Here is a 20080-nt window from a genome sequence, read left to right as displayed (position 1 = left end):
GGGAAAATGACAGGGACAGTGGTTGCCATCACAGGGCTTTCTGCGTCCCAGGGGTCCAGGTGGCTCTGGCAAGGCTGCAGGACACTAGGTGCTGCCCAGGGTGGGTTAACTATGCTTAGGAGGGGACATTCCTCTGAGATCTCTGTCTGGGGACTACATGGGCCACCTGGCTCTGCTGGGGTGACAGGATGATCTGCATGGCCTCCCCACTGCAGCATCATCCTCCCAGGGAGGACAGAGCCACCCACGCTCCTCGGGGCTGGGCTGGGAGGTGACATGAGGCTGGCCCTGGGGACACACAGGTGTGGAACAGTGGGGGCAAAGGCTGGAGGTCATCACCAGAACAACACCTGGGTCACCTCGACACCAAGTGATTTTGGGGGCCACTGAGCACACTGATGAGGGCAGAGCCCTCAACCCCTTGTGACACAGGTCTCCTGTGTCCCCCCTCAAGCTGCGGGGCTGGGCTGAAGGCTTTATTGAAAAATCCAAAACAAACAACATGGTCATTATCATACAATGAACACCCAAATCAACTTGCCCTGCCGTGGGGGGAGCACCCCCGCCATCCCCGTCACCTGCTGCCATCACTGGGGACACCGCAGGGACCCTTTGCCCACACCTGGCTGAGATACAAAAGGGACAAGTGGATTAGGCCGAGAGCAGTGCCGCTGTCCCCAAGCCCCCAGTGCCACTGTGACCCCCATGCCACTCCCGGGCCCCAAGGCCTGAGGTAGTTGGGCGTGCAGGCAAGACTCCCCCCAAAAATAGTGGGGAGGGTTTTGGGGCTCCCTGTGTCCTGCAGGAACGGGATGGTTGGTATTGCATCCAAGGGGGGCCAGCATGGGTTGAGGATGGGGAAGCAGCAGGAGCCCAGGTCCCTCTGGTGGGCTGGCACACAGAGCAGCAGGGCTGGGGGGACACGGGAACAGTGGCTCCCTGCACGCTGGATGGCTGCATGGATAGGTGGCAGCTCTGAGGCCACGGCAGTGGCAGGTCCCACTGCTCCAGGTGCCAGCTGGGTGGGTGTTGCTGGGAAAGCACACAGTGACAGCCCAGCCTCTTCCCAAAGGGAGAAAGGCCAAATCCTGTCCTCAGCACCTCGAGTGGAGGGACACTGGCCCCAGAAGGGGCACCAGCAGGACCGTGGGGGATGGGGACATTGCTGCATGATCTGACATCACTGTCTCCACTGCAGCGAGATGAGCTGAGGGGCCCGGAGGTGGCTGATGCCCCCTGCTCTCTGAGCCCCCTGCTCAAGGCACAAAGGTTCCCTGGCTGGTGCCAGCTCCGTGGCCACCTCTGCCCACAGCCACACTGGCCCTGGTCCACCTGCACCCAAGAGGGTGGTGATGACACCGGGGTGGCACCAAAGTGAGCAGGGACAGGGAGCTAACTTACTCTGGCTTTTGGGATGCTCTGGTTTTGGGGCACCCTGGCTCCCCCCCACACCCTCTGTGTTGCTGCCCTAGAGTCACCCCCCCATCCCCAGAAGCTGGTGGCTTGTGTGGTGGCACCGTGGTGGCCCAAAGCCACACCCAGCACCTTGCGGAGGGTTTATTGCTGGCATGAACACAGTGAACTGTCAGGGCAGAGAAGCCCAGCTCAGGGGGTCCTGGGAGGCATTTTGGGGACCTAGAATGAGGGACAGGAGCTCATGGCAGCATCCCTGCTGCTGCCCCTTTCCTAGATGTTCCTAGCACCCTGTGTCATCAATCAGGGTATCCCATGGGAACACCACCTCTCAGCCTGCAGTGGCCAAAGGCACTCGGTGTCCCCACCAAGGGGGAGAACACTTAGCACCAAGCCCAGCAGCACCCCAAAGGCTGTCCCCCACCTGGTGGCACCCCCGGGGCCTTCAGCATGCTCATTCCCAGGGCGGGGGGACATTCATGTCGAGCCAGGGGCTGGATTAAGGCTGGAAAAGCAGCGAGAGGCAAGAGAAGCCTGACTGCTCTCGCTCAGCCAGAGAAGGCTCTAGGAGTTCCCAGAATCTGTGCAAAAACAAAACTAAAGGGTTAAAGACCCCCGTGTGGACACCTCCCCCCACCCCCAGCACCTCTAATAAATACAGGTGCGGCTTGCGCCCTGCCCCAGCCCTAGAGTCCTGCTGGCGGCTTGGCTCTGCTTCTGGAGGCGGCTCCTGGAGGGACACAAGGGATGTGTGCTTCAGGGGGACTTCTGCACCACTTCCTTGGGGTTCTTCTCAACAGACTGCACCAAGTGGGGTCCCAGGGGTGTCCCCCACAGGGTTCCAGACGTCCCCTGTGGGCTGCTTCTACCACTGGTGCTAATCTGCAGCTATAAGTGGGAAGGCAGGGTCAGGGGGTGTGCTGTTCACCAGAATCCCTCTGCCCCATCCCTCTGGGACCACAAGGCTGCTCTAGCAGCACCTGAGCCCCCTGCCTGGGGATGATGTAGATCTCACATGTTGGGGCTTTTCCTGTGGAGAGACCCCATAGGATTTGCCCATGTGTGCCAACTATCCCCAGGCCTGTGGGGGATGCAGCAAAAGCTTCTCACTGCCGGGGATGGCAGGCAGGGCTTCTACACCCTGCCCCACCTTTTCTGGGAGCAGCTGCTCAGCTGGAGCAGGGCTGGCACCACTCACCGTCCTCCTCCCAGCCCTCCGCGACACCAGCCAGCTCGTAGTGCTTCTTGCGCAGCTCCCCCAGCTTCTGCCGCTCCTTCTGCAGCTGGTTCTCCAGCTCCAGCACCCGCACCTGGGGACATGGCCAGGACATGCCCACCCTGGCATGGAGCTGGGCCAAGCACTCCCCTTTCACACACGTTTTGCCCCCAGCATCAAGCCCAAAGACCACAGAGATACATCCCACGAGTGCTCCAATGACGAGTGGACTTGGGGAAGGGATGGAGCTCAGGTGGGCACTGCTTGTGCAGACAAGTGAAGGCACAATGATCTGGTTGGGCATCCCAGGCAGGGGAGTTTCCCAGAGCTGCCCCATGCCCAGCAGAGGCAGATGCTATGGGTAGCACACGGGGGGCAGGGGTGGCCCATGGGAACATATGGCCATGGGCCATATGTCATGATGGGAACAGCATCAGGGAAGGATTGAGGACCAAGAGCATGTGACTCCTGGGCAAACCCATCTGTTGCCTTCACACCTCGGGCTTTGCCTTTGCTTGTGCCACCAGGGGGCAACTGGGCATGGTGACCCCAAATTTGATGCCCCACCTCAGGCAGCCCAAGAGAAACTTGACCGGGTGTGTTTCTCAAAATATGGGAATCTCCTACCTGTGAGTCCATCTCCTGACGCTTGATCTGGGTGAGTGTCATGCTGGAGAAGTCCATACTATCTGTGGAGAAAGACACCACCAGGCCCCCTCAAGCTCTGCTCCCCCAGTCACATCCCCCAGCAGCTCCCATGCTGCTTGCAGGGTCTGGCACCATGGGAGGGAGGGAGTGAGGGACAGCCATGGGCAGAGACCACAGGAGGACAGCCAACCAAGAGTGGTGAGTGCCAAGAGGAGAGGTTTTAGGACACGTTTGTGCTCCAAGCATTAGGACCAGAGAAAATGGCCTTGAGTTGTACCAGAGGAGGTTTAGGTTGGATAAAAAGGAAAATTTTTTCATGAAAAGGGTTGTTCAGCACTGGCAGAGGCTGCCCAGGATATGGTGGAGTCACAATTCCTGGAGGGATTTAAAAACCACGGAAACGTGGCACTTGGGGATGTGGTTAGTGGTGGGGGAACAGGTAAACTCAATTGTCCTAGAGAGCTTCCCCAACCTTAGTGATTACATGGTTCTAAGATCCCTGCAGCCCAACACATACCTTTCTCCTCCACTTGAGACTTCCCAGCTTTGGTGGAGGCCACCACACTGGCCGTGGCCTGGTTGACGCCCCGGGAGGCTTGCTGGAGCTTGCAGAGGTTGGCACTGTCTTTGTCTGCCTTCACCTGACAGGACAGTGAGGAGGGGGTCACACCCCACCTCAGCAGACCAGCCCCAGGATTTGGGGTGACCACATGGTGCCCCAGCATCTCCCTGAACCATGGGAAGGGTAGCAGTCTTGCTCCTACCTTGGAGGCTGCCACCAGCTGAGCGGTGCTGGCTGCGATTTCCCGGGAACAGACCATCAGCTCCTCGAATGTTCCCTTGCCTTGCACTACCAGGTCAGCAGCATCACTGCAGGACAGCAAAGAGGAGCTGCAGCATCATCCTGCCACCTGTGTCCCCTCCCTGTGATGATGGCAGGAGTCTGCCATTCTCTCCCTGCTCTGGTGACAGTGGCACTTACACCATGACAGTGGCACCCCAGCCTACTGCCTTGGAAGCAGAGATGAGACCCTCGGTCCAGCGTGAATTCTTGGCATAGAACTCCTTGGGGGATGCTGCACCCTGCCATTGGTAAAGGCACAATTATTACTGAGCATCCCCAAACCCCTACTCTGGGGTAAGAAAGGAAGAGGTCAGGGTGTCATTCAAGCTGTGTGTGGGAGATGGGGACGCACTGAACTTGTAGGTTGTGGGGTCCCCTTTGTGGGAAGGGAGATCAGGGATCACCACGACACCCCAGGAACCATAACCAGAGTGAGCCCCTGGGGTCAGCAAGGAGCTCCTGGCAGCTGGTGGGGAAGTACCAGCGGGACAATGGTTGGAGCAGCATGTCCCAACAAGTGCGCGATGACCCCCAGCTGGACAAGCACCCCCTTGCCCCCAACCCCTGTCCCAGCTCACCCGTCCACTCTCCACGATCTCTCTCTGGAGATCCTTGGAGGCCAGGACCAGGACACGGATGGCCTGCATGAGGCCTGTGCAGGAGCCCAGAATCCTGTGAGACAAAAACCACTGAGTCCCCTCTGTGGACCAGCTGCCCTGCCTGCAGCATATGTCCCCACCCTGCCTGCCTGGCTTTGTCCAATGTTCTGATCATCACTTACCTCTCATTAACTTCCAGTTGGACCCCAGTGTCACCAGCCCGTGCCTTGCTCAGCATCTCCTGGTTGAGGGGAGAGAAGCTGTATTGAGCCCAGTGTGTCTCCCTGGCCTCTACAGTGGGTCCCAGCAGGCCCCCAGCATCACATCTGTGGGCACCTCTCTGCTTGTGGTGACCCTCACCTCAATACGGGCAGATGCGACTTCGATGGCCGCGGCTGTCGCTGCCATCTCCTTGTCCACTAGGTCACCCAGCTCCTCCTGCTTGACGTCCAGGCCTCTGGGACGCAGCTCCTGGGGACAGGATGGGATGAAAGGGACTGTCCAGGAGCACTACAGTCCCTCTGGTGGTGCTTGCCATGGCCTGATCCCATCCCACTAGCCCTCCTGGGCCACCCACCTCCCCGATAGCGCTGATCTGGCCCAGGCAGGCTGTCACCAGGCTGCAGTCAACACTTGCGACCATCCCTGGGTCTTCCAGGGCGCTGAGGTAGCTCACAGTCTCACTGCCACACTGCTTGCACAGCTCCAGCAGACCTGCATGGGCAGCATGGGGGGCTGAAGGAGCCACATGTTGGGAGGAGATGTCTGGTTCCTACCCTCCACAGCATCCTGCCTGTGCTGGCCTCTGCCTGCCCTGGTTTCTGCCCACTTCAGCACCCTACTTGGCCCAGCATCCTGCCCACCTTATCCCAGCATCCTGCCATGACCCCTGCACATCCTGGCCTCTCACCCAGTATCCTCTTTGCCCTGGCGCATTCCCACCCTGACATCTGCTCACTCCAGTCCCTGCTCACCCTGATCTCCTACCCATCTTGGTCCCTGCCCACTGAATCCCCTGCCCACCCCAGCCCTTGCTCATTCTGACCCCTACCCACCCACCATGTTCAGCCTGATCCCCTGCCCATTCTGATCCCTGCTCACCCAGCCCCTGGCCCGGGGCAGCACTCACGGTCAGCAGGCTCCACAGGGGCCACATGGGAGGTTGCACTGCCCTGCAGGATGGTGTTGCTGACCAGGTGGGCGAAGAGTGCCAGGTGGGGCAGCAGGGAGCCCACGGCTGCAGCAGGACAGCGGGCACAGGCCTCAGCCCCCACTGCGCTGCCCACCTGCCCCGCGCGGCAGAGCTGCCCCGTGCCCAATGCCAGGACCTCTCACCTGCGCCATCCGAAAGGTACTTGCTGTGCGCATCCCGCAGCCGCTCTGCACACTCGGAGGCTGCCAGCGTCTGGGATAGGAGGCAATCTGCAGGCAGACAGCAGGCAGGGCTCAGCTGGGATCACAGGAAGCAGGTAGGCTGTGATAACACCAGATTTGGGAGTAGCAGGGGCATCACCTGCTGAGCCAGTGCAGCTGATATGAGCAGGATCCTCCATGCGAGCCAGGGCGTCCTGCACCATGCGCTTGGCCTCGCGCGTGGTGCCCTTCAGGAGGGATAGCTGCTCCTCGGCCAGGCGCTGCTGCAGCGCCCGCTCTGTGCTCTCCTGCTGGGCCAGAGCCAGGCTCAGAGCCCTTGCTGGGCCACCGGGCACTTGGCCTGCCCAAACCCCTCTGGTATGGCCAGAAGGGAGATGGCAGGACCCTCACAGTACCTTGTCTCTCAGCTGGGTCTGCAGTATCTCCAGCTCTGTCCTGCTGCTCTCCTGCTCGCAGCTGAGTGTGTCCCGCAGCTGCTGCAGCTCAGCCTGCAGAGCTGCCATCTTGTCCCTGTGCTGCTCTGCTGCTTGGCTCAGCCTGTCCCTCTCCTGCTCCAGGCTGGCAATCCGAGTGTTCTGCTCCACTCCTGCCTGGTGGGGCATGAAACAGCAGCTGGGGCTGTGCCGAGGGTGAACCCTCCAGTCTGGGGACCCATTCTTCATCCAGGTTTGGCCCACCCTGACTGTCCCTGCTGGGTGCGCCATGGCCTGCACAAGCACAGCTCCCCAGACCAAGCAGCACTGATGATCTTATCTGGTGACAACTGAGGCTCCTGGGGAGCTTTTTCATTTTTATCAGTGAAAATGCATTTTTATCACAACTGTCACCAGCCTGATGGAGGAGTGGATGCAAGGTGCTGCCTCTGCCCCATCCCCATCCTGCTGCCGAGTCTGCCCACCTCATAGATGGGTGAATGCAATTTCCTGCCAGCTTCTGCCTCCTACAACGAGCCCAGGCACCCCTGCTGTCTTCCATAGCTCTGTGTGGCATGGGTAACCCTCTGGCACATCTTGCAGTGTGATGCTACACTGCTACCTGGGCTTACAGCTGGCAGAGCTGCGAACTCACCATGTTCTTCCAGGCCTTTTTTCTTCCATGATCCCTGCTGCTGGAGCCCATTACTCCACATACTACCACACTCAGGAGCGTGAAACTCCCCTATGTGACATCAAACCTGCTCAGATGTGGCCAAGATGATGACAGGGTTTTCAGCCCAGTGGTGGGTATCACCTCTCAAATGGTTAAGGCCTGGCTACCCAGCCCAGAGGGGTGCTCTCACCTGTGTGCTGGACTCCAGTGTGCCCTGGAGGACCTGCAGCTCTTGTCTGCTGGCTGCCAGCTCCCGCTTCAGTGTCTCCAGCACCTCTGCCTGCTCCTGAGACTGCAGCAAGGCAAGAGGTTGGCAGCAATGGTGTCCCATGGGGAGCCCCTGCTCATCCCTGGTGTGTCCCCCACCATCCCTACTCACCTTCCTCTGTGCCTGCTCACTCACGCGCTGGAAGGAGTCCTCCAGCTCTTTCTTCTCCCGCTCCACATCCCCCTGGGCCTGCCTGGCCACGGTGATCTGCTTGGTCACCTCTGCGTTCTGGCAACATCAGAGAATGAGCTGAGCAGCCCCTGGTAGCAGAGGGCAGGGCTGGGAGAGGGGAGGCTGGGGGGGGGGGTGGTTTGGGGAGCCCACCTTGCGCAGCAGGTCAGCGTGGTTCTGCACCAGCTCACTGTACTTCTCCTTCAGTTTGCTATACCGCTGCTCGTTGGCCTGTGCCCGTCCTGCCATGCACACAGGGACACAGAGCTGAGCACCTGAGACCCCCCTGCCCGAGGCTCACCCCAACCCCACGCCAGTACTGGCCCTCCCCGCTCACTCTCAATTTCCGTCAGGCTCCGCTGAGCCTTCTCCGTGTCCTCCCGCTGCTTCTTCAGCTCCTCCAGCTCTGCACGCAGGAACTCACTCTCGTCCTGTGCCTGCTGCTTCAGGTGCTGCTGCTCGGCCAGCTCAGCCTCCAACTCACTGGCACGGCCACGCAGCTGCACTGCACCCCGTGCGCTCTGCGGGGACGGGTGGGGGCTGATGGTGCTGTTCAGCGCTTGCCAGGACCATTCAACGCCCACCAGTAATGTCCAGCGGCCCCGCCATGGGTATCACCCTGCTGGCCCCTAAGTGCATCTGTGCAAAGCACAAGGATGCTGGGCAGTGGGCCTTAGTCCAACCCCCGACAGAGATGCAGCCCCCTGGCACACTTGGGGACCCCTGTGTGGGGGAAGCCACTGGGAAGAGGGCAGGACAGAGATGGGGTCACTGTCTTGTCCACCCAGAGACAAGATCACCCACCTCAGCTTTGAAGTTCTCCAGCTCCTCCTTCAGGGCTGTGATCTCCCCATAAAGCTGCTCAATTAGCCGGTCCCTAGGAAGGAGAGACATGGGATTCACTCTCAGTGCCACAGGGACACAGCCTGGGAGGGGAGGTGTCCCCTGTGTCACCATGGCTGCGATGCTGTTCCAGGCAGGGAGCTCCTGTGTGTACCATCTTGGCCATTCCGCAGCATCGCCAGGATTGCTTACTTGTCATCCTTGTTCATCCCGTTCTGGCTGTTAAAGTTGAAGGGGTCGCAGCTGAAGGAGCTGCCAAAGATGTCATCAAACTTGTTGTCAAACAGGCTCTGTGGGAAAAGCAGGACAGAGTGACCCCACTACCACTTGGGAGCCCTTGTCCCTCTATGTCCCCAGTGTCACTGCCAAGCTGGCCTATGAGCTGCCTGGACACCGGGGCTGGTTCCCCGTGCTTCCAGAACACTGAATGTGATGAACTTGATGAACATGGGGCGTCTGTGGTCCATCCCCACCTAACTCCTGGAGGGAGAAGATCCCCAAAGCCATGTCACTGCAACCTCCTTCCCCTCCCCACTCAATCCCTGAGGACAACCCTTGGTGGAGAGGAGGGTGAAGACCTAAAGGTCTCCATGGTAATGCTTGAAGACAAATCTCTCCTCGCTCACTGGAGGGCACCACACCACTGAGCAGCACTGGGAGAACTCAGGCTAGTTCAGTCCCATCAGCACCCAGACCTGACACCCAGCATCCAGATGGGATAAGCAGCACCCAGATGGGACATCCAGCACCCAGACAGTCACCCAACACCAACCCATCTCTCTCCAGTGACACTCCCCAGCTCCCAAGGCCATCCCCACTGTCTCAGCCCTCACTGCAGCATGGATTTAAAGAAATAACCCTGGCTCAGAGGCAGAGAGCCCCCACCATCCTCACCTGTGAGGCTGCGTCCATCTCCACCAGGTCTGTGATGGGCTCGCTGTCGGGCGAGGATGCCTCGGCGGGGATCACCACCACAGGGCTGATGTGCTCTGACAGCGCAGAGGCACGCAGGAAATTGGGAGGGTTCTGGGGAGGGAGTGGAGCAGGGCTAAGGTGGAAAGACTGGCACTGCTGCTGGACTGAAAGCACAGTTGGTTGAAATCCTGCCCTGGAGCCAAGCTGGCCATGCCTTGACCCATGAGAATGGAGCCAGGACCCACAGGGATAGAATGAGGACCTGCAGGGTTGGATCTCAGCAAGGGCTATGGATCAGTGAGAGAGGGGATCCCAGCTTCCAGTCAGAGGGCAGCTACATCCACTTGGATGCCACCCAGTGAGGGATAAAAGAATCCTCAAGGCCCAGGAGCCCCACACTGCCACCAGACCTAAGAAGCTGGGAAAGGCAGCAATAGGCTTTTTTGGGCCTTTGGCCAGTGCCTCCACTGCTGCCCCTGGGCACAGGGACAGGGAACATGGGGACTGCAGGGTCTCACCTCTGGCAGCTGCGGGATCTGAATCAGCCTCTTGAAGTACTGGAGGTTGCTGGAGCGGTAGAAAAGGTCCTTGAGCCTGCAAGGAGCAGGGAATGGTTAGAGATGGTTCTTGTTCAACCTGGACAACCCCCTGCCTGGCTCCAGGGGGTGTCATCCGCCCACTGTACTGCTCTGGAGAGGAATGTGTTTTGTGCTGTCACCAAACTCAGGGCAGGTCCTGGAAGTCCTCCTACTGCTGGAGGGTTTATCTCATAAATCCCAGGCCTGACGGGCAGGGAGAAGGACCTGGAACTTGGGTGACCTGGTCTAGTGGAAGGTGTCCCTGCCCATGGCAGGGAGTAGTACCTGATGACCTTCAAAGGTGCCTTCCAACCTAAACCACTTCCTGCCTACTCAAAGTTTTCAGGAGCAGGGGGGCTTCTTGCCTGGAGCCAACAGCCTCACCTTCAGCTCTTGCAGGAGCATCCTCCCCAGAAGCAGGGTACCTCCCTCCCTGACTTAAAAGTTTTGGGGAGGAGGGACAGTGCCCAGCCACACCACTCCTAGCTCCCACCTCTCCCAGTCACCTGAGCAACCTAGTCAGGATCTTGGCGCTGTTGATCCCTGTCCCAAGGTTAGTCTCTGTGTGGTCAGAGCCCAGTCAGCACTGCTATCTGCTCTTTGAGTTTGTGACCTTGAATCAAGCTCTCAGCACAATGACATCCTCCCCTGGCACCATGACATCCCCTCCCTGCTCTTGGTGGCCAGTTTTGTTTTGGTTACTCTAAATAATCCTGTACCAGAGACCAAAGCACATCCCTGCTCGCTCATTTTTAATCTCAGTGCCTTGGGAGCACTCCCAGAGCACCAATGCTCTGGGTCTGGGCACCTACTTTCGGAACTGCTCCAGGAAGCGATCCCGGTGGCCCTGCAGTGTATCTGCTGGCAGACCTGGAAGAAGCAGAAAGTAGAAATGTCAGTGGGTGTCTTCATGGATCAGGGAACAACCCATCAGCACAGCCACGTGGAGGCAGCTCTTTGCCAGAGATGGCCACCCTCCTTTAGGGGACCAACTACTCCACACAGTGTCCTGCTGCAGGAGGGGACCACACCCCACACTCCTCAGGGCAGAGAGAAGTGTGGGCTGCCATAATTCCAGATCCTGAAGGATATGCGTTGTGCCATGGTGACTCCCTTCACCCCCCGAAAGAGGTGGGGGAAGAGGTGGTGGTAAACAGCCCAGGCTGAGCAGGTTGGTGGACCCAGTGCCTCCCTGTGTGTCCCCCCCCATCAAAGGCAGTAGTGCTGGGGACACTCACAGGAGTGGAGCTTGAAGAGCAGCTTGACAGTGTAGTCATAGAGGTGGCTGCAGTCCAGGATCACCTGGATGAGTGGGGCCAAACGGCACTGCCCTGCTGCTGTCACTGACACTGAGCGTGACATGTCCAGAGAGCTGAATACTGCAGGGAAGGAGTGCAGGATCAGATCTGGCAGCATCTGACGGTACCACACTATGCCAGCCAAATCCACAGACGTCATCCAGAGCAAGACACCCACTGGCCCTTAGGGACACAGCCTGCTGCCCTGCAGCTGTTTGTGGGAGCTCAGTGGGAGGCAAAATTCCCACCCAGGTCTCCCACCCAGGCCTGGGAACACTCCAGCCTGGCACCTCCAACCAGGACTGAGCCCCAGACATGTCCCTGGGCAGGGCTGACACGTGACCCCTGTGCTCTGCCTGTCACCGTTGTCCCACTGGCCACTGGAGTGTGCTGGGTGTGCCAGACCGAAGATGCTCCAAAACCAGCTTGGAGCAGCTGAAGACCATCTCATTCCAACACCTTCCACTAGACCAGGGTGCTCTAAACTCTATTTAACCTGGCCTTGAACTCTTCCAGGGATGGGGCAGCCACAGCTTCCCTGGACAACCTGCGCCAGGGTCTCACCACCCTCACAGCCAAGAACTGCTTCCCAGTTTCCCACCTAACCCTGCCCTCTGTTAGTGGGGAGCCATTTCCCCTTGTCCTGTCACTCCATTCCTTGTTTGAAGTCCCTTTCTGGTGCTCTTGGAGCCCCTTTAGGCGCTGGAAGAAGCTTTAAGATCTTCCTGGACTCTTCTGTTCTCCAGCTGGACGCCCCCAGCTCTCCCAACCTGTCTCCAGAGAAGGGCTCCAGCCCTCAGAGCATCTCTGTGGCATCCTCTGGACTTGCTCCAGTAGCCCCATGTCCTTCCTGTGCTGGGACACCAGGGCTGGAGGCAGCTCTGCAGGTAGGTTCTTACTTAAGTGGGGCAGAGGGGCAGAAGGGCAGAATCGCCCCCTCACCTGCTGCCCATGCTGGGGGATCAGCCCAGAGCATGGGAGGTTTTGGAACACACATGGCTGGGGCATGTTGAACTCCTCATCCTCCAGCATCCCCAAGTCCTTCCTGGCAGGGCTGCTCTCCATCCCTCCATCCTTCAGCCTGGATTGATACCAGGGTTTGCCCTGACCCAGGTGCAGCACCTTCCACTTTGCCTTGTTGAACCATAATCCAGGTGAAGTGCCCATAGAAGAGCTGAGTTGTGATGGCCTCAGCCAACATCCCCTGTCAGAGCCTCATCCAGCTTGGATCAGCCCCACCAAGGGGCTGAACTCCAGCAGATCTCTCACTCCACCGTGTCTCAGAGTAATGCAGGCCTTTACCTGTCTGGAAGAGGTTCAGCTCACACTCCAGGTAGTCAAACATCTCCACCGTCAGCTGAAAACTAGGAAACAGGGTTGAGGATGGTTGGGGACTGTCTCCAAGGACACCCATGAGGAAGGGTCCTGTCCCTGCTTGGTCATGCTGCCAGTGGGGTTGGGCAGATTGTGCCACCCACCTGCACCCAGACCTTCCCCTGCCCTGCACTCACAAGTTATTGACGTCATTCTCCCCAGCCTCATCGAGCTGCCGGTCAGACATCTGCAGATTTCCAGGGAATCGGGGATTCTGTGGGGAAAACAGGAGTCAGGAAAGGGTTCCAGAAGATCTCCTGGTCTGGCCATAGCTGTGGGAGCACCAGGGCTGTGATCCTGAAGCCTCAAAGTCAGCTCTTGGATGAGCCAGGGGAGTGATGTGGGGGAAAAGGGAGGTAGCACAGGGTCTCTGAACCCTGGGTGACCACAGCATCCCTATGCCACAGCATCTGTTCTCTTCCCAGCAAGAAATGCTGATTCTCCCTGGGCCGAGAAACCTGCCTAGCAGGGAGGAGATAGAGCTGCCAGCAGAGAGCTGGACAGGATGGAGTGACATCTTCTCCAGGGGGTACCTGCCCTGGCCTTTTGGGGAACGTCACATCACACTTCCAGAACAGGGTGATGGGCACAGAAAACACCTCTTTCCAGCAGTTTTCTCATCTAGGATAGCTGAGAGAAAGTGGGGTGTGTGTGTCTCCCAGTACTTGTAATCCACCAACTCCCAGCCCAGCCGAAGGAGCCCTGGGCCACCAGGAGTCCTGCCACCTCCAAAGCATTGGTCCTTGGGCCATTTTTGATGGGCACTGGCAGATTTGGGAATATTTCATGGAGGCAGCAGGATAGCCATGCTGGTACCTTGCTGTCACCCCAGTGCCCACCCCTTGCTACAGCCCTGGGGACAGGGATGGGGAGGCTTACCTTGGTGTGAAATTCCATCTTGGTTCTCAGCAGTTTGAGGTAGATGCTGCAGAGCTGACCGTAGCCCTCACTCAGGTGGCCCTGTGGGGACCCCAAAAAGCTGCTGAGATCCAAGGCAGGCTGTGGAAAAGCCTTCTGCTGCAGAACGATTGACCCCTCCCTTATCTCCCCAAAACATAGCCAAACCCTCCTCGCTAGCACCTGGATGCAGACTGGCTCTACTGAAGGGATTTGGTCAGACCTTCTCATCACCTTCGCTGCATGTTTCAATGCTTCATTTGACTGTCAGAGCCGAGTTTTTACTGGGTTTTGCCATAAAATAGGAAGGAGGCATTTGATTTTGGTGGAAGGGAACACAGAATGCAACTGAAACCCAGCCCAAGTAGGTGAAAACAGCCACAGGTCAGCCATGGCTGTGCTCTGCTTCCTGGGAGAGGGAAAGAGGGAACCCCCCCAAGCCTACACACCCCCCAGCCTGGCCATGGCACCCCCAGGGTCTCCCCACCATGGCTGGCAGGGTTGGTCACTTACCCACATCCTGCTCATGTCACTCAGCTCATTCTTGTATCGCACAGAGTCTTTCAGGACCTGGAGGAATGATGGTGACAATCAGTAGGCAGAGCACCAGGACACGGTGTTCCATACTTGAAACCAGGAACTGGGTGACAAATGGGAGCTCTTGATGCATTCCCAACCCTTTACTGCTGCCACCAGCCCTGGGTGCCTCCACTTCCCCAAGGCGGATCCTTGCTGAAGGCTCCTGCACGCACGCCATTGCAGGCACTGAGCAGTTTCCTCTGGCACCAGCACTGCAGATGGCACTGGGGTTTGAGGCACATGGTTTTGGGCAGGGCAGCACCAGGAGGGCTCTGCCACCCCAGATTGACCTGCAGGAGGGCACTGACCCTTTGGGAGAGCTCCAGCACTGGTGTCCCCATAGGATTGACCCCCAGGAGGACACCAACCCTCCAGGGGGACTCCAGCTCCAGGCCCTGCTCTGGACTGACCCCTGGGAGGCCAATGACCCTCTGGGAGGACTCCAGTTCCCACCCCAGGACTGACCTCCCAGAAGGACACTGACCATCCAGCACCTCCCACCACCCAGTGCAGCCCTGCAGGGGAAAGGATTTGGCCCCAAGCTGAGCTGTGGGCACTCACATTGGAATGTCCATCCCGGAGGAGCTTGTGGAAGACATGGCAGAACTTCCAGCAGAGCACGGCATTGCCGGACAGCGGCAGCCGGTTCACCACTGACCAGAAGGTCTGTGCTCCCTTCTCATGGTGCGTGCCCAGGATGCATGGTGCCAGTGGTCAAGGAAGCACTCCTCTGCCCTTTGGTGATGGAGAATGGCCACCCAAAGACAGCTGCAGCCAGAGTGGCCAGGCCACCACAGGGAGGTAATGATGCCTAGTCCAGGCATATGCTGTCCCCAAAGTGGCACAAGCCACCCTCTCTTCCCCCAGGCCTGCTCTGGGAGCACCATGATGCATGCAAGGCTGGGGCTGTGCCTCTGCTGAGCCTTCCCAGGTGCCTGGCTGGGATGCTGGGGATCCACTTTTGGTGGCAGTGTCCCAGCCTACTGTGGGCACCTTCCCCTCCTGCCTTCTGGGATGGCACTGCTGGGAACACCAGCCTGGACACCTACCAACATTCAAAGGCTGTGACAGCAGTAGCAGGGACCCCATGCCATGCTGGAAAAATATCCAATGTAGTTAATAGCCCCCAGCCTCCCCGGCACCCTGGGCACTTCTCACACATCCTCTTGATGCTGCCCCTTTCCCAGGCAGCCCCAGCCCCGCTCCCACAGTCCCATGGCCAGCTTTGAGAAGGATATTCCTGGCATGTTTCTCCTTGACAGCCACTTCCTGTGCATTAATGGCTTTATTGATGCTGACGGTCTGCAAGAGAAAAGTGATGGGGGGTGAGATGGGAAAGGCTGAGGCTCCCTCATGGTCCTCCCTTGCTCACTGAGATCCTCTGGCTCTGCGGTGGCTGGGTTCCACCCAGGTCCCCAATCCCTGATTGTGCCAGATGGATGCTGACCTTTCCCAGATGCCTTTCTGGGATGCAGTTGGCATCCACCAGGTTCAGCTGTTGCCAGGACTCATTTACTCAGGATAATAATGAAGCAATTAAAGCACTGCCCACAAAGAACCCTCTGCTGCCCCCAGAGTGGTGGCAAATTCCTCCCCTGCCTTTGGATCGTGGGCAGCAGCTGGCAGCTCCTACCCCACTTTTGAGGTGCTGAATGGGGAGGACGATTTGGGGGGCCACAAAAAATTGGGCAGTGGGATGGCAAGACTGTCCTTCACAGGGACGAAGATGTCAGCTCAGGGTCATCCTCTCCCCAGGCTCCCACATCACCAAGTGCTTTCTTGGCACCTGCTCCAATGAACAACCCATTGCCAAGGGAAGGAACCGTCTGGCTCAGCACTGCCAGAAGTAGCTCATTACTGATATAAACCAATTAAAGCCGTGAGATTAATTTCAATGCCTTTCTCACTACAATCCTTGCTGCAGCCCTGCTTCCCGGCCCTTTCTGAGGTGGCCCCACATGGCTTCATCTCTACAGACTCCAGTGAGTCTGTGCTGAGCAGGGCTGGAGGGGTCCACAGGAGCCCCAAATGTGGTGGAGTACAGCCCAAATCCCCCAGGAAGTCCCTCTGCCACCAAAACATGTGCTAGCTGGAAAGGGAATGATGACAGCCTGAGACAGACAAGACCCCACCCACAGCTGCATCCCAGCCCTGCACCCCCAGCCCAGAGTCAAGCACCCCCTTAGCTGAAACTGTGTCTGGATGTTGCAGTTCTGTTGCAGGAATGCCACTGCTCTATGGTGTTTGCAGCCCCATCCCTACTGGCTCTGGGTGGTGACCATGGAGGTGACCAGTAAGGACCATGGAGGTGACATAGGAGGTCATCAGCAAGATGCAGGAGGCTCACGTTGAGGTGTCAGGGGACCCGAATTCTCAGAATCCACAGCCCCTTGTCAGAAAAACCATGAAATTAAATGCAGCCTTAAAAAAATGCTTGAGAAGGTGCCTCTGCCAGTCTGGAGAGGGATGACCATGTCCTAAAGGCCTGGAGCAGGATGCCTGCATCCCAACAGCCACCTGTGACACGTGTCATGGATCCAGCTCCAGAGGCAGCTTGTCCTCACTCAAAATCCCAGGCTTCAGCCCCAAAGCCCCCAAGACTGTCATGACAGTTGTGATGAACCAGCCAGCACAGTGAGGAGTGCCAGGATCAGCATTTAAATGCACATTCCACCTCCGAATGGAGTCCTGGACCACAAGGAACAAGCCAAATGCAAAGCCAGAGCTGGGGAGCAGAAGCTCATAGCCAGAGGCAGGATGTAGGCCCCACTTTCCCAAAGCTGCTCCTGCTGTCCTTGAACGACCAGAACAGGGATGGTCTCCGGAGGGAAGCTGTGCTGCGTCCCTGGGAAAGCTAGAAGTGGAGCTCCCAGTTTAACTGCTCTTTTGTGCCAGCTTTCCCCAGCAAAGCAAGGACACTTTTTTCCAACTAAGGAAGCCCCAGTGACCTTCAAGAGTGAGGAGACACAGCACGAGGGTGATGGGGGCTGGCAGCCCCTGGTTCCAGGCAGGGACCAGCTGGAGCTTCCATCCCCAAGTTCCTCAACTCCATTTGAAGCACACACATCCATCTGGAAGGCAGAAAGGTTTCCAAGGAAAAGCTGGATCTCACTTTCTAGGTGTAGTTGTGGACACCCCACTTTCACATTGCATCTCCAGGAGTGCAGGGCAGGGGTCCCATCCCCAGAGTCACCTGGGGTATGCCCAAATTGCCGTATCAGTGTCTCTGGAAGTGCTCACATCAGCAAACTGGGGGAGCATGGAGCAGTAGCAGGAGACCAAGGCTAGAATTGTCACCTCTGGGGGACAAGTGGGGTCAGGGAGGGTGATTTGGCTGCAAAATTGGGTCAGAGCAGAGGGAAAATCAAGGCTGCCTGGACAGCAAGCCCAGATCCCTTCCCCGCAGAGGGTCTTTTACCCTGACTCAGAGATGCCACTCCCCACCACCATCCCACACCTGCAGCTGATGGAATTTTAATTTAATTATGAGCTTCCAGCTTATGGGGGTGACTTCTGACCCACCAGGGCACATTTGGGCAGCACTGCCGGCCCCACTCCAGTTTCGTGAACTGGGCAGGGGACATTGGGGACATGGGGCAGCCCCACACCCCACCCTGCTGCTGGGACAGGAAACCCTGGAGTTTCCTCTTGTGCAAGGGCCAGGCAGGAAGCAGGAGGAGAGTCCAGAAGGGTCTATTGCAGAGAGGTATGAGTGTGACACTGACATCTGGTCAGCCCTGAAGAGCCACAGGGCCAGGACTGGGCTCAGTGGGGCAGGACCTGGGGCCAGGCTGGGGAGCAGCTCCATGGGTGCTGCAAGGGCTGAGAAAGGTATTGGGGCTGGGAAGGCTGCAATAGAATGCTGCAAGCACTGTTAGCTTTCCAAGTGCCACTAGAGCAGGGTGAGAAAACCCCACAGACATGTGCATGGAAAGGCACAGGCCACTTGGGAGAGGAGCAGTCTGGGCCTATCTATCCCTGAGCAATGACATCTTTCCAATAGTCTTTTCCTCCCTCTGCAACATCAGGGGGATTCCCAGAAACCTGTGGAAGGTCTACTGCCTGACAGGCCACCATATGGCTTGACAGGCCACCACAGCTTTGTCCCACGGGAATTCCTAACCCCTGATCCAGCCCAGATCTGCTCACATGGAGATCCCACAGCAGGGCAGAGCCATCAACAGCTCCACACTGGGGTGACCCATTGACCAGGTCTCATGTCACCTCTCCAGGCATGTGTCTGCAGGCTCCAGAGAAGCCCAAAACTGCATGGAGGAAGAGGGTCAGAGGCTTTATGAGCCCTGACACACACCTCCCTCTGCCACACACACCCTCACTCCCCACCAGTTCTCCCCAGATTACTCTCTGAATGCAAAATTTCCCATTTGAAGGCAAAGAGCCAAGCTTGGCTCAAGAGCAGCACAACGCCTTCCTGCTTCTTTCATTTCCAGAAGGAAACAAGTGTTGATTAAAGAATCCAGAGCTACTGCAAATTATTTCGACAAACTGAGTAAGTCGCAGTGCAAATCCTCTTAGTAATGCTCCCTCATTTTTTCTTAATTCCTTTCTATAAATGGAGAGCCGGGATGGAGCATACCTCTGGAAAACTGCTCACAAGCCCTGCAGTTGCAGGAGCTTCAGAGAAGGGAGTGAGCAGGAAGACTTGACTACAACAAGCCTGGAAGAAAAATCCATGGGCTTAATTAAAATGCAAATCCCAGTAAAGCAAAGCTTGGCTCAGGCTCTGGAGGGTGTACAGAACATGGGAGGCAGGCGAGCTCTTCCAAGGGCACATCTTAAACTGCACCAAGGGAAATGTAAGTTGGATATTAGGAAAAAGTTTTGTACAGAAAGAGTGATAAAGTTTGGGAATGGCCTGCGCAGGGAGGTGGTGGAGTCACCATCCCTGGGTGTGTTTAAAAAAAGCCTGGATGTGGCACTGGGTGCCAGGGTTTGGGTGAGGTGTTAGGGCATGGGTTGGACTCAATTATCTCGAAGGTCTCTTCTAACCTGGTCATTCTGTGAATTCTGTTAATCTCTTTAAACATCACCCACCTTCAGCAGCTAATGCCAAATTCCAGCCTCAAGGGGCTCAGGGAATGGTTTTGCCCTGGAATCCTGGAAAAATCCTGGAAAAAAGCCAGCTGGGTAGCACCTGGGGTAGTCAATGCCCCACTGAGGACTGGTGAGAGCTCCTGGGGACAGCTGGGGTGGCTGCAGTCCCCCCGTGCTGGGCACCTGTGGCCTGACAGCAGCAGCAGGAAACAAGCCTGGCTTTGTGCCTGACAGCAGCTGGAGGGAAAGGGAGGCAGGAAGGAAGGCAGGAAAGCAATGCTGGCAGGCCTGGCTGACCACATGGGATGTAAAACCCAGGGATATATTTCTATGTATTGGACAGGAGGATGCTCTAACCGGCCTTTCCCCTCAGTCCCATAGGCTTCTTGGGAGCAGGGAATCAGGAGATGTAAAAAATAGCTTCCCACCACTTAATCCAGGCTATTTGGCTGCATCTGCTGCTGAATCCATGAGTGTGGAAAGTAAGTGCTCCTCTCCTGGCTGGCTACATCCTGGAGCTCCTCTGGGGATAAGCTCCTTGTCCAGGCTGTGTGAGCGTATCTCAGAATATGCTGCCACTCTTCTTACCTCCTGCTCCCTCCAGATGAGAATAGCCCCCCAAAGAAACACAATTCTCAGATTTTGCAATGCTTGGGCGATAAAAAACCCATTTTCCTCAAACCAACAACATACTTCAGTGACAGAGACCCCAAAACCTCACTGCATCCACTGGGGTCGCTCCCAGTGGTGGTGGCTTCAGATGTCCCTCTCCAGGAGGAGATGTTGATGCCACCAGCCCAGATGCCAGCAGGAGGAAAATGAAGGTGTCCAGAGACAGCCCTGAACCCCAAGTGACACCAGTGTAGGTGTCTGGGGGTCACCTTGTCCCACAGCCTGCACATGGAACACTCCAAAACAG

General features: G+C 57.5%; 1 protein-coding gene across 2 annotated transcripts in view; it reads right to left on the bottom strand.

The window, feature by feature from the left end:
• Positions 1 to 426: 426 nt before the first annotated feature.
• The window catches only part of HIP1 (huntingtin interacting protein 1), a 44037-nt gene continuing 24383 nt past the window's right edge, over positions 427 to 20080 (bottom strand). For both annotated transcript variants that reach the window (XM_084219262.1, XM_084219263.1), the window contains exons 2-31: positions 15345 to 15408; positions 14668 to 14810; positions 14041 to 14097; positions 13510 to 13590; positions 12768 to 12844; positions 12559 to 12620; positions 11197 to 11337; positions 10771 to 10828; positions 9899 to 9974; positions 9360 to 9491; positions 8658 to 8755; positions 8427 to 8499; positions 7960 to 8143; positions 7776 to 7864; positions 7563 to 7679; positions 7374 to 7475; positions 6490 to 6684; positions 6234 to 6381; positions 6056 to 6142; positions 5850 to 5957; positions 5298 to 5434; positions 5081 to 5191; positions 4903 to 4961; positions 4700 to 4793; positions 4260 to 4360; positions 4042 to 4147; positions 3795 to 3918; positions 3257 to 3318; positions 2612 to 2723; positions 427 to 2301 (exon numbers count right to left, since the gene is read on the bottom strand). In XM_084219262.1, the coding sequence (XP_084075388.1) occupies positions 2291 to 2301; positions 2612 to 2723; positions 3257 to 3318; positions 3795 to 3918; positions 4042 to 4147; positions 4260 to 4360; positions 4700 to 4793; positions 4903 to 4961; positions 5081 to 5191; positions 5298 to 5434; positions 5850 to 5957; positions 6056 to 6142; positions 6234 to 6381; positions 6490 to 6684; positions 7374 to 7475; positions 7563 to 7679; positions 7776 to 7864; positions 7960 to 8143; positions 8427 to 8499; positions 8658 to 8755; positions 9360 to 9491; positions 9899 to 9974; positions 10771 to 10828; positions 11197 to 11337; positions 12559 to 12620; positions 12768 to 12844; positions 13510 to 13590; positions 14041 to 14097; positions 14668 to 14810; positions 15345 to 15408 (3009 nt within the window). In that variant the 3' untranslated portion in view covers positions 427 to 2290. The remainder of the gene's footprint in view (positions 2302 to 2611; positions 2724 to 3256; positions 3319 to 3794; positions 3919 to 4041; positions 4148 to 4259; positions 4361 to 4699; positions 4794 to 4902; positions 4962 to 5080; positions 5192 to 5297; positions 5435 to 5849; positions 5958 to 6055; positions 6143 to 6233; positions 6382 to 6489; positions 6685 to 7373; positions 7476 to 7562; positions 7680 to 7775; positions 7865 to 7959; positions 8144 to 8426; positions 8500 to 8657; positions 8756 to 9359; positions 9492 to 9898; positions 9975 to 10770; positions 10829 to 11196; positions 11338 to 12558; positions 12621 to 12767; positions 12845 to 13509; positions 13591 to 14040; positions 14098 to 14667; positions 14811 to 15344; positions 15409 to 20080) is intronic.

This window comes from Fringilla coelebs (genome assembly GCF_963513975.1).
Source record: "Fringilla coelebs genome assembly, chromosome: 20".
Lineage (NCBI taxonomy): Eukaryota > Metazoa > Chordata > Aves > Passeriformes > Fringillidae > Fringilla > Fringilla coelebs.
The sequence above is the reverse complement of the archived record's forward strand: the minus strand, read 5'-3'. Positions and strand labels throughout refer to the sequence as shown.